Source organism: Manacus candei, unplaced genomic scaffold (genome assembly GCF_025592945.1).
Source record: "Manacus candei isolate 608988 ecotype Guabito, Panama unplaced genomic scaffold, ASM2559294v1 h1tg000014l, whole genome shotgun sequence".
In the NCBI taxonomy this organism is placed as follows: domain Eukaryota; kingdom Metazoa; phylum Chordata; class Aves; order Passeriformes; family Pipridae; genus Manacus; species Manacus candei.
Genome location: NW_026138062.1, coordinates 2646458 through 2660769, shown reverse-complemented (window position 1 = coordinate 2660769; position 14312 = coordinate 2646458). Strand labels below are relative to the sequence as shown.

Below are 14312 nucleotides of genomic sequence, written 5' to 3'. Positions count from 1 at the left end.
AGGATCAGCTCCCTCGGCCTGCTGGCAAGCTGTTGCTAACACATTCCCGGTATCCCTGCCTCCGGGCCGCTCCCGGCGGGACGGCGCCGCGCTGCCATGGCAACAGGGGCCGCCACACCCCGGAAGAGACGGCGCGCGCCGGCCCCGCCCCCCCCCGCCGCTCCGTCGGGCGGCCCCGCGCGCCGAGGGTGACGACGTGTCTCGCGCGCGCGCGAGGGGGAAGCCGGAAGCGGCGCGGCCGCGTCAGGGCGGGCGCGCGCGGGGGGAGAGACGGAGGCGCGGCCCCGCTGCCGCCCTGCACCGCCGGGCCCGGCCCGCCATGGCCCTGCCGCCGATCCTCCTCACGGCCGCCGTGCTGGCGGCCGCCGCCGCGCCCGCCGCCGCCTTCTACCTGCCAGGCCTGGCGCCCGTCAACTTCTGCGAGGCCGGCAAGGAGAAACCCGAGTGCAAGGTGAGCCCGGGAGGCGCCGAGCGGAGGCCCCTGGGGCCGCCCGGGGTGCGGCTCGGCCCCGGTGTTGTTCCCCTGCGCGGGGGCTGCGTGGTGGGTTTTGCCCGGAGCGTTCGCAGCCGCTCCGCGATGCCGCACCGGGGCTCCCGACGGCGCCGGGGCTGCGGGGGCTCGGAGGGTGGTCCAGTTCCCGCTGCGCTCACAGGATAGTTCGGGTTGGGAGAGATCTCTGGAGATCACCCAACCCCTCCGCCAAGGCAGGGTCACCTAGAGCAGGTGACATAGGAACATGTCCAGATGGGCTTGGAATGTCTCCAGAGAGGGCGACTTCACGACCCCCCTGGGCAGTCTGTTCCACTGCTCTGCCACCGTCAATGTAAAGCAGTTCTTCCTCATGTTGAGATGGAACTTCTTGTGTTTTAGTTTACGGCCATTGCTCATTGAAAATGAAATTCATGAGACAGAGGACCTAGGGGAGTGGTAGAGCTGCTGTCCTGACTCCTGGCTCAGCTCCGGCCCTGCTGGAAAGTGCCTGCGGTCCCTCCGAGGGAAGGAGAGAGCTGTCGGCTCACCCCCTGAGTTACGGCCACGTTGGGGAAGTAGGAAGCCCAGGCCGTTCATCTCTCGGGCCCTTTCAGATCCTTATAGGAAAGCTGCAGTGAGTAAGGAAGGTCGTGTCGGGGGGTGTGTGGTTCTTGGCAGGAGCGAGCAGCTGGTGGCTGCGAGCAGCTGGCAAACTAGAGTAAGCATCCAGTGACGCTTTCCTTTGCTCTGTCTTCCGGGCAGCCGGGACCTGAACTGTAGGGGCTTCTAGGCCCCAGAGTCTCAAGTGAAGCTTAAACTTGGTTTTATGCTTGCAGAAGTAAGAAGCAAAGTTCACATAACCCGATTACTTGTTTGGTGGATGTCGGTGGGTCAGGGGTCTGTACTTAAAATAGTCTTTGCTGCCTTGGGGCACGTTTTGAAGTTTTTTGCTGTTGCTGTGATGGAGATTACACCAGACTGTTCTTTAATACTTGAATGAGAAAGTTCAAGACCAGTCAATTTAATGATCCATGGTCTTACTGCTGTGGAAAGTGGCTGTCTTGCACTTTCTGAGCTCTCAGCTCCTGCAGTACATGAAACACTGGTCTGTGATTCTCCAGAATATGAGCCTGTTTAAACTGTATGCTTTTGGTAAATGTGCTTACTTTATCCATTTGCTATCCTGAATCAACAGATTAGGTAATAAGCCAAACATGTAATGAAGGTGCTTTGGTTGTAGTAGTAAAGCATTCTGTGGACATTCTTTTATAGGACCACAGAAATGGTGAGACCTGAGGAGGTCACATATCGCAGCCTCATGCTTGAAGCACAACTGTTGTAAACACTAGGTCTGCTCAGCTCTACCTTTGTTTAAGCCAGCCTTGGAAACATCCAAGCATGGAGCATCCATCTCCTCCCTGGGTGACCTATTATGGTGCTACAGTACCCTCTTAAGGAATGTTTTTTCTTCAAATACAGGCTAAGACTTTCAAGCTGCAGTTTGTATTTTTTCACAACATCCTCGAAAAAACATTGCTATGTTTGGATTATTCCTGTTTTAAGCTTGTAGAAAAAAGATTTATTTTTTTAAGTCAGGTGAGCCACAGTGCCTACTGTCTTTTGTAACCAACCTGAGTCACCTATGGGGTGACCTTTCTCAGATGTCTCTGCATTTTTATTCCTCATATAATGTGTACAAAATGTTTGTCTCCTCCTGAGAATTTATCATTTAATAAATGTGACATGAAGTACTTGGGTAATGTAAATGTGCCATCAGTGGGCAACTGAGCACCCCAACAGGTGTAATATTGCAAATATTGGCCACCTCTTATCAATTTACGTACTAAGTGAAACACAGGCATATGGAGAAGTCTAAATCACTCCTCACATATGGTTCCCTCCACGTAGTCTGCAACAGAATGTAGTCTGGTGAGGAGAAACAATAGATGGTCACATAATTGCTATATCATAATATTTATATAAGTGAATAAAACTGAGCTTTCCTGGACAGCCGTCTTTTTTCACATGTTCTCACGGAGTTCTTGCAGTTGTCACTGTTGATTGCAATGCCAGTAATAGCAGTGAATTTTTCTCTGCCTTGAGGACTTAAATCCACATACCAGATCTCTAAATGATACTCTAGCTATCATGATCCCTGTGGATCTCCTGTCCTGTGTTGGTGAGAAGGGATGGGATGCTGTTAATGGAGCTTGTAGGTAGCAGCACAAGAGTGATGAGACTCATGACTTTTTTCCCTTCTTTCAAGTTGCCTGCTAATCTGCTTGGGCAAACTCAATTTGGCTACTTTCCGTGGTTTTGGTTGGAATATCATCAGAAATGGAATGTGATCTGTGCAGGCTGAAATAGTAATTCTTGCCTGAAGATTAAGAATCCTTACTTAGTTGAAAAAAATACTGATGGCTTCAAAGGATACTTGCTGTTGTATGGGAAATTATCAAATATGCTGATCTGCAGGAATGCATATACTTCTTATGAAAAATTGGAGCATTCAGGTAAATCCTCTCCAATGAAAAACAGCTAATCTGAGGCCATGGTTCTGTGACCAGCTGAGGCAGTCTAATTCCCTGCTGCTGGGAGTGAGAGATTTCATTCCTGTCTTCCCCTGGGCAACGTGTTCCTGCCCTCTGTGCTGACCCAGCTGTGTTACTTGTTATATCCTTTTTTGAGCTTATTAACATGGCAGGAAACTATCCAACTTTTTGCCAGTCCAGCTTTTTGCAGTGTTAGGAAGTTGACGTGGCTCACAGAATTACACCAAGCCTGCATTACCCAGAGGTGAGCAGCAGGTCTGCATGGCTGGGGGGGTGAAAGAGGAGCCCTAAGGTGTGTCTTCACTTAGTCAACCTAAGAGCTCACAGCTGCCTGCCTCTCACAGAGCTGCATCCTGACTTGTACAAGAACAGCTAGGGTATATTGGTAAAATACAGTACCTGACTGAAGTATCTGAGCTACACACAGAGGTGAACAATTCCATTTTTTTTTTTTTTTTTGCTTTCCTCCAGAATTTCTTGGTTTGTCTAAACTTGAGTGAATTTTCATAGGGACGAAAAGCTCTTCTGTTGGTGAGAAAATAGATGACTTCTTATTGAAAGGGAGAGGTCTTGTTCTTGAGGGCACTCATCTTCCTTTTGCTCTTCAGCTCTTGATTACACAGTAAGACAGCTCAACTTCTGTTGTGGTTTAACTCCAGCTGGCAACTAAGAACTTTGCAGCTGCTGTCTCACTCCCCACTGCCCCTGGGGGGATGAGGAGAATCGGGGGAAAAAAAGTAAACACTTGTGGGTTGAAATAAGTAGAGTTTAATAATTGAAACAAAATAAAATATACTGATAATACTAATTATAATAGTATCCATAATAATAACAATAATTACTTTAATGAAAAAGTGAAAGGCAGAGGGAGAGGAATAAAACCCAAGAGAAATAAGTGATGCACAGTACAGTTGCTGACCACCCACTGACCGATGCCCAACCTGTCCCTGAGCAGGGAGCAGTGGCTCCTGGTCAACTCCCCCCAGTTTATATACTGAGCACGATGTTCTATGATATGGAAGAGCCCTTTAGCGAGTGCAGGTCAGCTTTTCCTGGCTTCTTGTGCGTTTCCTCACTGGCAAAGCATGGGAAACTGAAACGTCCTTGACTAGGGTAAGCACTACTTAGCCAAAACTAAAACATCAGTGTGTTATCAACATTATGCTCATACTTAATGAAAAACACAGCACTGTAGCAGTTACTAGGAAGAAAATTAACTATCCCAGCTGAAATGAGGACAACTTGCTGTGCTACTAAGAACTGCTCTTTAAAATTTTTTGGGGTAAGTCTTTTGCTGTTTTAGCCAGTTGAAGTGGTTTACCGTGCAAGCAGATAACTGCCAAAACCAGTGTAAGATAAACACTTGAAATACATTGGGACTGTGGGGCTAGAATAAGGGAAGGGATTTTGAGACTAAGAGGGAAGAGTAAAAGAGCTCTCCCTTTCCATAGCAGCAGGCTTCCCTGTCTGTAATTAATGTGTATAGACCAAAGTAGTCAGAAACAGAGCAGACTGAATTTTGGGTTCTTACTCAAGAGTTGGTAGAGTTACTGAAAAACTTTTATAAGTTAAATCTTTGTCTTCTCTTTGGAAAGAGCTTCTGTTGAAATTTGAAGTAGTGTATCGATCTGAAAAGATTGTTTAAATTCTCATAGGTCAGTTTTCAGCTGGAAAACATAGTTAAAATTATCTACTACATAGATAAAATTGCAGAGTACCTTAATTACAGGAAGAAGTACTGATCTTATCTGTACTTTTATTCGTGTTCTTTTAAGACTTTTATTACACAAAAGTTATGGTGATGACTAATATAGCTCTAACATGGTACGTAAAACTAAAACACTGGCAACTGTACTAACTGTATTATCTTTGTGCATGATTCCTTGCTGTCTTGTAGTTTGAGTGGTTGTTAGCCCTAAAGCAAGTTTGTCATGTGGTCACTGCTTTTGTGATGGTTTTACTTATGTTCTCAGCAGATACAGTTCATTACACTTCCAAGATGTACAATTACATGTCTTACATTTCCAACTTTCCTTTTATCTTATTCAAACAAACCTATTTTTATATATCCCTGAGAATTGAAGGAGTGCTTTAGTATAACTGCTGATTATCTCTACTCTTTCAGTCTGGAATCGAGCTGTTTGTGAACAGGCTTGACTCTGTAGAGTCTGTCCTTCCCTACGAATATACCGCGTAAGTACATTATTCTGTTTGTGTTGTTTTGGTTGTAAGTTATTGCAAAAAGACGGATTTAGTTTATCTAAAAGTTTTATCTGTATCTTGCTACAGTCATTTGCCTCTGAGGAATGCCTATTTATTTTGTTACCATAAGTTTGCAAAAATAGAACTATCAGTGAATAGAGAGGTGTTAATAAGATAAACGGAAATTAGACTTTTTGAAAGAAGTATGATACTGAATTATTAACATCAGTACATTACTTCCTTCTCAGTTGTCTTTGCTCTTAGTTTAGAAGTAGTGCATGGATTCATAGGCCCTCATGTAGGTTGAATCACTGCTTGAGTGTAATTTAAGATTAAAATGTGTGTGTATATATATATATTTATATATAGTATTCACTTTTCTGCATTAGTTGTCATTTTGTAGATCAAAGTATTACTGCTGTCTTTAGTAGCCTATAGCCAGCTGAGTTAAAGTGGTTATGAGGTGTGAACATCCCATCAATTATCTTAATGAGGTGTTAAATGTTTTCTTGGTACACATCATAGGAGCAAACAAAATGTATCAGTGCCTGGTACAACTAGGTAAAGTTTTTGCTTCAAAGAATATTTTGACTGTTAATATTGAAGAGATTAAACACGGATTATATCTATACTTTAGTGAACACAAATGTGATATACTTAAAAATAGACTGGAAAAACTTGGAGGATGTGCTGTGAAATGTGTTGGTGAATAAAACTGCAATAACCTGTTTAATAGTGCTTGTTGTAAGGGAGCTGTCTGTGTGTAGGTTTTTTTGGTGGTTTTTTTTGCTATTATCACGTCCCCTGCCTGCCCCAAGAATCTGGCCTGCATGCTTTTTTCTCACAGTCATCATGAAACTCTATGTAAAGGTTTAAATTTTGGCTGAAATTCCTATTGAAATGGGAAACTTGTAATTACTCAAGGAAACTTTTATGCTACACTATTCTGAAATAGCCGATTATGAGATTTGATTGTTGGTTCTGTTTTGTTTGGTTTACTTTCAAACCGTGCAATTTTCACACTTTGCTTTTACAGTTTAAAGGAGGAAACTGTTGATTACAAGGAAGGCTGTGATGTAGGTGATGATTAGGGAACATTATTTGCAGCTGAGAATATTTTATTAATTTTTGTATCTTTTCTCTAATTCAGGTTTGATTTTTGTCAAGCAGAAGGAAAGAAACGGCCCTCTGAAAACCTTGGCCAAGTATTGTTTGGAGAGAGGATAGAACCGTCTCCTTACAGGGTTTGTTCTCTGTCAGGGGGTGTTTGGTAATGTGTATGTTCAAAGGTAACCAGAGGAGATAAGAATCTTGGAGAACATTTTCAGGAGGGCTTTATCTGAAAGACCTTCAAAATCTGAAATTCCACATAATAGAAATCTCTCAGTTTAATCTAATTGTAACTATATGCTTTGCACCATGGAGTTGTAGGCTGAAATGGTGCAGAGGTTGTCTTTTCTCTTTGGAACTGGACAAAACCTTATTATTGCTCCTCAGCACTGCTGTTTCTTGGAACCATATCTGAAAATACTGGATCCATAAAATGGAAGAATTAGAAATGGTGTTAGCCAGCTTGTCTTATCTGGTGACTGAAGCTCTCAGGTTCAGTCCCACGGGCAGTAGGCGAGAAAGTTATCAGTTGAAGTTGCCTGTGACAGCATTGCTGCTCTGAGGTCAAATGACTTGTGTGGTAAATCATGGCAGAAAACATGTTTTAGTCAGTAACAAGGAACTCTTGGTGCAGGGCTCCTACAATGAGCACAGGAGGGTTTTATATACATCAATATAAAAACCTCCTATGCAGGATTAATATACCTAGTCTTGGTAGTTTGTTAGGTGATTTTATTATAATAGTACAGACAATTAAATGCATAGGGGAAATTGTTAAATACTGAAATAAGACAAAATTTGTTACAACCTTATTGCTTATATGTGTTTCATTCTTCTTAGTTCACATTCAACAAGAAGGAGACATGTAAATCTGTTTGTACAAAAACATATGATACCACAAAGCCAGAAGATAAACAGAAATTAGACTTCTTGAAAAAAAGTATGCTACTGAATTATCAACATCATTGGTAAGTTGGTATCAAAATTCATAGATTGGTTAGTCTAGTATGTTGGTGATAAATTTTTTTAGTTTATAATTTTTTATTTGCAAATTAATACAGATTTAACACTAGATATTTGCACTGAATATATTTCCCCTTCTGGTTTTGCAGATTTTGTTTGTTGCCTTCATAAAAATACTTCTTTTACCTGGAGGATAAACACCAGGCATAATGGAAATTAATCTGTTTCCGAACACAAAGCTTTGTGCTTACTGTAAAATACTATTTCTTTGCACCTGTAAATGTAGAAGTTAGTCCTACCTTAGCTTGAGAAAAGTCTTAAGGGACTTCTATTCTGTTGCTATGTTGTCTTTGGTTTCCTTGAGAACCATTGCACTCCCCTTCAAATATTGTGTCCAGGAAACAGGATCAGTGGTTCTGAAAGAGTTTTATGCAATGTTTGTTTGTCTTCTAGGATATGAAAGGGAAAGGTGGACAATGAAAATTTAATTAATGAAATCATCTTGAGGAACACATAAACGCTTGGTCCTTTCCTATTCTCTGAGTCCCTCTGTAACCATCTGAGTCACCTTGGAGCCTCTTGGGGCTCTGTTTCTGTTTGGACGTTGAGGTCCTCTTCCCATGGTCATTAAGGGTGGGGCAAGGCTGAATGTGTGTGCTGAATCTCATGGAGATTTTCAGTTGGGATGTAGCCATGTGCTCTGCACCCACATCCAAGAGCTGCAAAATGTTTACCAGCAGGCTCGGTCCTGATGTTGGAAATACCCAACCACGCTATCAGTGTTTGTTTAGTGTGTTGCATGTTGGTTTGCTCTGCTAACAGCAGCCTTCAGGTGCAAGGATAAAAGGAACAACCTGGGCATAAGTTCCTGTGGCATGTTTTTGCAAGGAATACATAAGCATCATTAACCAGTGTTTACCATAGGTATACCCCAATTCCAATATGTCCTTCCTGCCTTTCTGGAACAAACATTTCAGTCTTCATCTAATTAGATTAAAACTGTCTGAATATATTAGTAAAAATGCAGGTGAAATGTTGAATATTGCCACTGTCATTAACTGTTTTTCTGTAATGTCACATTCTATTTCCTCAATTTTGTAACAGCCACCCATGCTGGAAAGGCAGCAAGTGCATTTTCTACTGCTCTTGGGAACTGATATGGGATATCCCTTTGTGGGGATAAACTATGGCTCACCAATGTAAATATTTCTGGGAATCTCTTGAAATTAGTCCTGTAGGAAATTGATAGATTAGGTCAGAAGGGTTCACAGGCAATAGCAATATGTTTGGGTAGGTGAGCAAAGAAGTAATAAAAGAAACTCTGAAAGGTAGTTACTGTTGCAGGGATTTGAAGTGTAAATGGCTAATGCTAAAATAAATAGAGCTTCAGACATGCTGGGCTTGGGTTTATATTCCTGTTAAATACTGCATATATTTATAATATTTACACCACTTTGAATTTTAGTGATGCATGTGGGTCTTAAAGCTTAAAGCTTCAACTTTAAAAGTTTGTGTATGTCTTGGTTTATAAATTAAAAATAATTTCCCAAAGCTATGATACTTGAAATAAATTAATTTTTTTAGGAAAACCCATAGCTTAAGCTGATAGAAACTGAAATAGAACTTTGTAAAACTAATCACACAGAAAATTCTTCAGACTGTTTGGGTTTTTTTCCCCCATAGATTAAATTGTTTTACAGATATATTTAGTGTATTTAAGTAATATTTTTAGCCAGTATAGGTAACTTGATATGACTGTTGAGATTTAAGTAAGATATAGTTCTATTTTTCAGTGTGAAACCTTCCCTTGAAATTTAGGGTATTTCTGGTATTCTTAGTCCTTTTAATGGCATTTCTACTATTTTTTTTTTCGCTAGGCCCACTGCCCTAAAATTTTAGAACCAGTGGCATGAAAAATCCCTGTTTATGGCTGTTAGTCCTCCTTAGCCTTAGCTTCACAAAGTGGCAGTGGCTGGATTTTGTGAATAATGATACATGCTCCAGGAGTATGGTACAGAGGTATGTTGAACAGGGATCAACAAGGTAGCATAAGCAAGGATTTAATAGAGGTTTATTATCCAACTTCAATTTATCATGAAATTCCCAGGGAACACAGATGGTGCAAACCTACTTTTAAGGTTTAAAAGCCACTTAATAAGATTAGGAATTGACAGACTGAATTGGACTCAACAGCTATGCTGATATCTTGGCTGACAATGTTCATCACCAGATGTTCTTGAGAGACATATAAGAGCACTGTTGAATAGCATTTTTGCTCCACATGTATAATCTCTTCAAGTCATTTTAAATTTGAAGATTAACTGTGAAAAATGATTTGGTGCTTAAACTATCAATTTGCTCCAGCATTGCTGCTTGAAGGCAGCTCAGTATGTCTTTGCTGCAGAAGATGCAAGGGAAAGCCTTTACCCCAGCCAAACTTACTTGCAATATGTTAATGTTTTACCTGGGTTTGGTTGTGAAATTAAAATACTAACAAAAGCAAAAGTTCTCTCTAGCATACATTATGGAAGTAAAATTTCAAATATATAATCATAGAGTTGTTTAGATTGGAAAAGACCTTTAAGATCATTGAGTCCTGCTGTGCAGTGGGTTGACCCTTGCAGGTTTTTTCCCCCTTCTTAAATCTGTTTCCCAGAGGTGCTGCCATAGTCGCTTAAGGGTAACCCAGAGGTGCTACCACTCGGCCTTGGCCAGTGGTGAGTCTGCCTTGGAGCTGGCTGGCACTGATTCTATCAGACATAGGGAAAGCTTCTGGCAGCTTCTCACTGAAACCTACCTCTGTACCCCCCTGCCAACTAAAATCTTGCCACACAAACCCAATACAAACATTAACCTAACACTGCCAAGTACACCACTAAACCATGTCCCAAAGTGCCACATGTAGATGTCTTTTAAATACTTCCAGGGTTGATGACTCCAGCACTTCACGGGCAGCCTGTTCCAATGCCTGACTACCCTTTCAGTGAAAAAATTTTTCCTAATATCCAATCTGACCTCCCCTGGCACAAATCAAGGCAATTTCCTCTCGTCCTGTCGCTTGTTACCTGGGAGAAGAGACCAACCCCACCTCGAATATCCTTTCAGGTAGTTGTATAGAGGTATAAGGTCTCCCCTGAGTCTTCTTTTCTCCAGATTAAACACCCCCAGCTTTCTCAGCTGCTCCTCCTAAGCCTATGCTTCAGAACCTTCACCAGCTACATTGCCCTTCTCTGGACATGCTCCAGCACCTCAATATCTTTCTTGTAGTGAGGGGCCCGGAACTGGATGCGGGGTTCAAAGGTGTGGCCTCACAAGTGCCAAGTGCAGGGGAAGAATTAATGCCTTAGTCCTGCTGGCCACACTATTTCTGATACAGGGCTAGGATGCCATTGGCCTTTGTGGCCACCTGGGCACACTGCTGTTTTATGTTCGGCCACTGTCAACCAGCACCCCCAGCTCCTTTTTCACCAGGCTGCTTTCCAGCCACTCCGCCCCCAGCCTGGAGGACTGCCTGGGGTTGTTGCGACTGTGGTGGTTTGAAACTCCCAAGAATCCAATTTCTAAGTTCAAGCCCCCTCCCACAATTTGCCCCTGTGAGAGGGTTTAGTGATGGCATGCACTTGATATCTTCCTCACCTCATGTGGAGAGTTTTCAGACAAAACACAACTATTCGATATTGGGGGAAGGGGAAAATATTTACAATGGTTTATTTACATACATATATATATTTACATTAAATTAAATTCCTCTTTTCCTTCAATAAAAGTCTAAGAAGAAAAGAAAAAAGTCTTTCTGTCACTCCTCAGGCCACAGTTCCTTCATTTCAGCTTTTTGTGGCACTGGTTAGTGTCCTTCATTTTTCTGAGGCAGCAGATTTAAGTATGGCAGTCAGGATTTTTGTTCTTACTTTGTGGAAATTCCAACTCCGAGCCCAAGCCTTCGGGGGATTTTCCTTGGAGACCTTCACTTCTCTTGGGCTAGAGCATTTAAGGCAGCTTTCAGTTCAGTCTTACCAGAGCTCCTTTGCTCTGTCTCAGCTTGCCAGTATGGTAGCAGCAGCAGCGGGGTCAAGGCCACCTCCTCCGCATTCCGTCCTGGTTCAGCTCTCAGGACGACTCCGAGTTTTTCAGCTCCTTTCTCCCTCTCTCTCTAGCTGCTGCTGCATTTTGCGACTCCGTAAGGGTTTAGAAGTCCACCCCTCCTCTTCAGGAGGTCTCTGGGTTTTGGGAAAGTGATACAGTCTTACCCCAAAACAGCTCTGTTGAGTTTTCCTCTGTTTTGTTGCCAGCTCTCCCTCCTGCAGGAACATCTCTGCATCTTTCAGCCAGCTTCACGTTATCTCATTGCTACTGACTATCTTTTTGGCTTTTAGCCACCGTTGTCTCTGTTCAGGACTGCTCCGCTGCCGCTTTCAGTGTCTTCTGCTGCTGCTGACAGTAAGGAAACTCTTCCAGCTCTTGATTACGGGACCAGCTTTGACACTATACCAGGTCTCCCGTAGCCTCAGCTGGGGGCTGGGGGCCCTTGGCCCCCAGAGGGGCTCACTGACCCCCTGCTTCCTCCTGGCTCAGATCATGACTACCCACCTTCTAAACGATCTTCACCACCTTCTCTTCCATTTCTGTGGGTATGTAATTTCCACAGGGCGCATGTGGACTATTGATTGGTCCAGAGTTATCAGTGGGACAAACCATTACTACCTCAGAGAGAAGGTTTTTCAAACCACCACGTGCGACCCAGGTGCAGGACCCAGCCCTTGGCCTTGTTGAACCTCATACCGTTGGCCCCATACAGTATGGTCCAAATGTAATCAATCTGCATCTGGAATGGCTCCTAACTAGTACCTTAACTGTACCCTGTAGTAGCATGGTGAAGTTAGGAACTGGTGGGTGCTGCTGCTGCTTGCAGCTGTGATAGTCTATGGAATCTCCTGAGAATCTGGAAACTGTTTTTGTAGGGTATCTTCACCTTTTCTGTTGTGTCAGTATAAGCCAAGAACAGTGCTACCTATTTCTGCTGCGTAGCTAATGGTAGGGATGATGCAGATCTCTCTCTGTTGTGTGAACAAAGGCAGCATGTACCACTCTTTACCCGCATCTGTTGGGGTGCTTTAAAAAGTAGTGCTACTTTAGAGACTGTTCCAATATGCAACAGACTAGATAGTTCTTTGGTTTTGTTGCTTAAAGTCATAATTCCTGTGTTTAATTAGGTATTTGGAAGTATCTAATGAGGTATTATCAGGTAGCTGTTAACATTAATAGCCTAGTGGTTATAATGATGAGTGCCATGAAAAATGTATTTTGCAATGGAAGAGCAATGAGGAAGCTGGACAATGAATAATATGTGATGCACACTTTTTTATTATTTTGTGCTTTGTCTTAAACTTGAAATAAATTTTAGCTGGTTTAGTAATGATTTTGGCCATTTTTTAATGACAAAATAATGAAATGTTAGACTGTTGTGACTTTGGAGTGGGGGACTTTTCTGCCTGGGCTATTTCTGTAAGGGGACTTCAGAAAAGAGTCCAGTGAATAGAATAGATTCAGTTGAAGAGCTACATGCTCGTAACTTGTTTGGAAACTGGATTGGCAATCAGTGGAATTCCATGGGTTAAGATGTGAAAGAAGTATTATTCTTTTAGTTAATTTACGAATAATGAATGTTAGCAGAGTTAGATTAATGTTAATCTGGTGTTGTTTCCGTTACACTGTGTAGTTTAGGAAGAAATTCTTTACAGAGAGGGTAATCAGGCATTGGAATGGGCTGCCCAGGGAAGTGGTGGATTCACCATCCCTGGAGGTTTTTAAGATGAGACTGGATGTGGCACTTAGTGCCATGGTCTAGTAACCATGGTGGTAGTGGATCAAGGGTTGGACTTGATGATCTCAGAGGTCCTTTCCAACCCAACTGATTCTATGATTTTGAAAAATTGTCAAATGTCACTGCCATTTACAGGATTGTGGACAACATGCCTGTGACCTGGTGTTATGATGTGGAAGATGGCCAGAGGTTCTGCAATCCTGGTTTTCCTATTGGCTGTTACATTACTGAAGATGGCCGTCCAAAAGATGCCTGTGTTATTAACGTATGTTTATGCAATTATATATATTTTTAATATCCCATTTTTACTAATTTAAAGACTGGCATTTCTCCTATGTATGTTTCTATGGAAAGTCCTTGCTGTCTTGAGAACCCGTGTGGCCCAAAACCAACTAAGTGTTTTGATATCTCTGCAAGTACCACAATTTGAAATCCTGATCTAAGCCTAAGAACCTTGTCTCTTATGCTGTGGAATACAGAAGGGCTCTGAAAGATCAAGGGATGAACATGCATAGCATATCATTTAGTACATGTGAAGGGTAAAGGTGAAGGAAAGCACGTTATCTTCATTACCAAAGAAGCTGAAATATTTGAGCACTTGAACTTTACATTTCTGTGGGATAGAAGTGTTTTCATGGTATCAGATTTGCATAGGTATGTTTGTAACTGTGCAGAAATTAATACTTTTTGAAGGATTCCTTCCCTAAAACTGGGAACTAATGGAAGAAGGCATAAGGTAAGATTTCTGCATTAACAAAATTCTCCTCTGGTAGATCTATTGGATTAGGTGGTGGAGGTCCGGATAAATGCACTGAAAGCAGGGGATAAGAATGCTGTAGAAAGTCCAGGAGGTCTTTAGATTATCTGAGACCTCCTCCATGGAGAGGTCAATAAGAACTTGGAATAGCGTTTGGTTTTTTCAGAATGGCTGGTTTTACTTAATAGATCTTACCAAAGACAACAGTTTCCGCAATTTCCAGTTTTGTTTCCTTGCCTCCATAATAAATTGGTTTTAGAGGCTCTATATGAATGGATGCATTTATGATCAAATATGTAATCTGTCAGTATTCTTTTAATCTTATTTAAATACTTGCTTTTAATAAAGAGAAAATAAGCCTTGAAGAGGTAACTGAAGGAGATTTATAAAACTATTCTTATAATTAGGGTGGAAAGGGTGGGGATAGAGCCCTTA

At 42.2% G+C, this 14312-nt stretch overlaps 1 protein-coding gene across 1 annotated transcript in view; it reads left to right on the top strand.

Annotated features, from left to right (window-relative positions):
* The first annotated feature begins 213 nt into the window (after nt 1-213).
* The window catches only part of TM9SF2 (transmembrane 9 superfamily member 2), a 30138-nt gene continuing 16039 nt past the window's right edge, over nt 214-14312 (top strand). The window contains exons 1-5 of the mRNA XM_051780614.1: nt 214-451; nt 5150-5217; nt 6377-6470; nt 7177-7304; nt 13256-13385. Of these exons, the coding sequence (XP_051636574.1) occupies nt 320-451; nt 5150-5217; nt 6377-6470; nt 7177-7304; nt 13256-13385 (552 nt within the window). The 5' untranslated portion in view covers nt 214-319. The remainder of the gene's footprint in view (nt 452-5149; nt 5218-6376; nt 6471-7176; nt 7305-13255; nt 13386-14312) is intronic.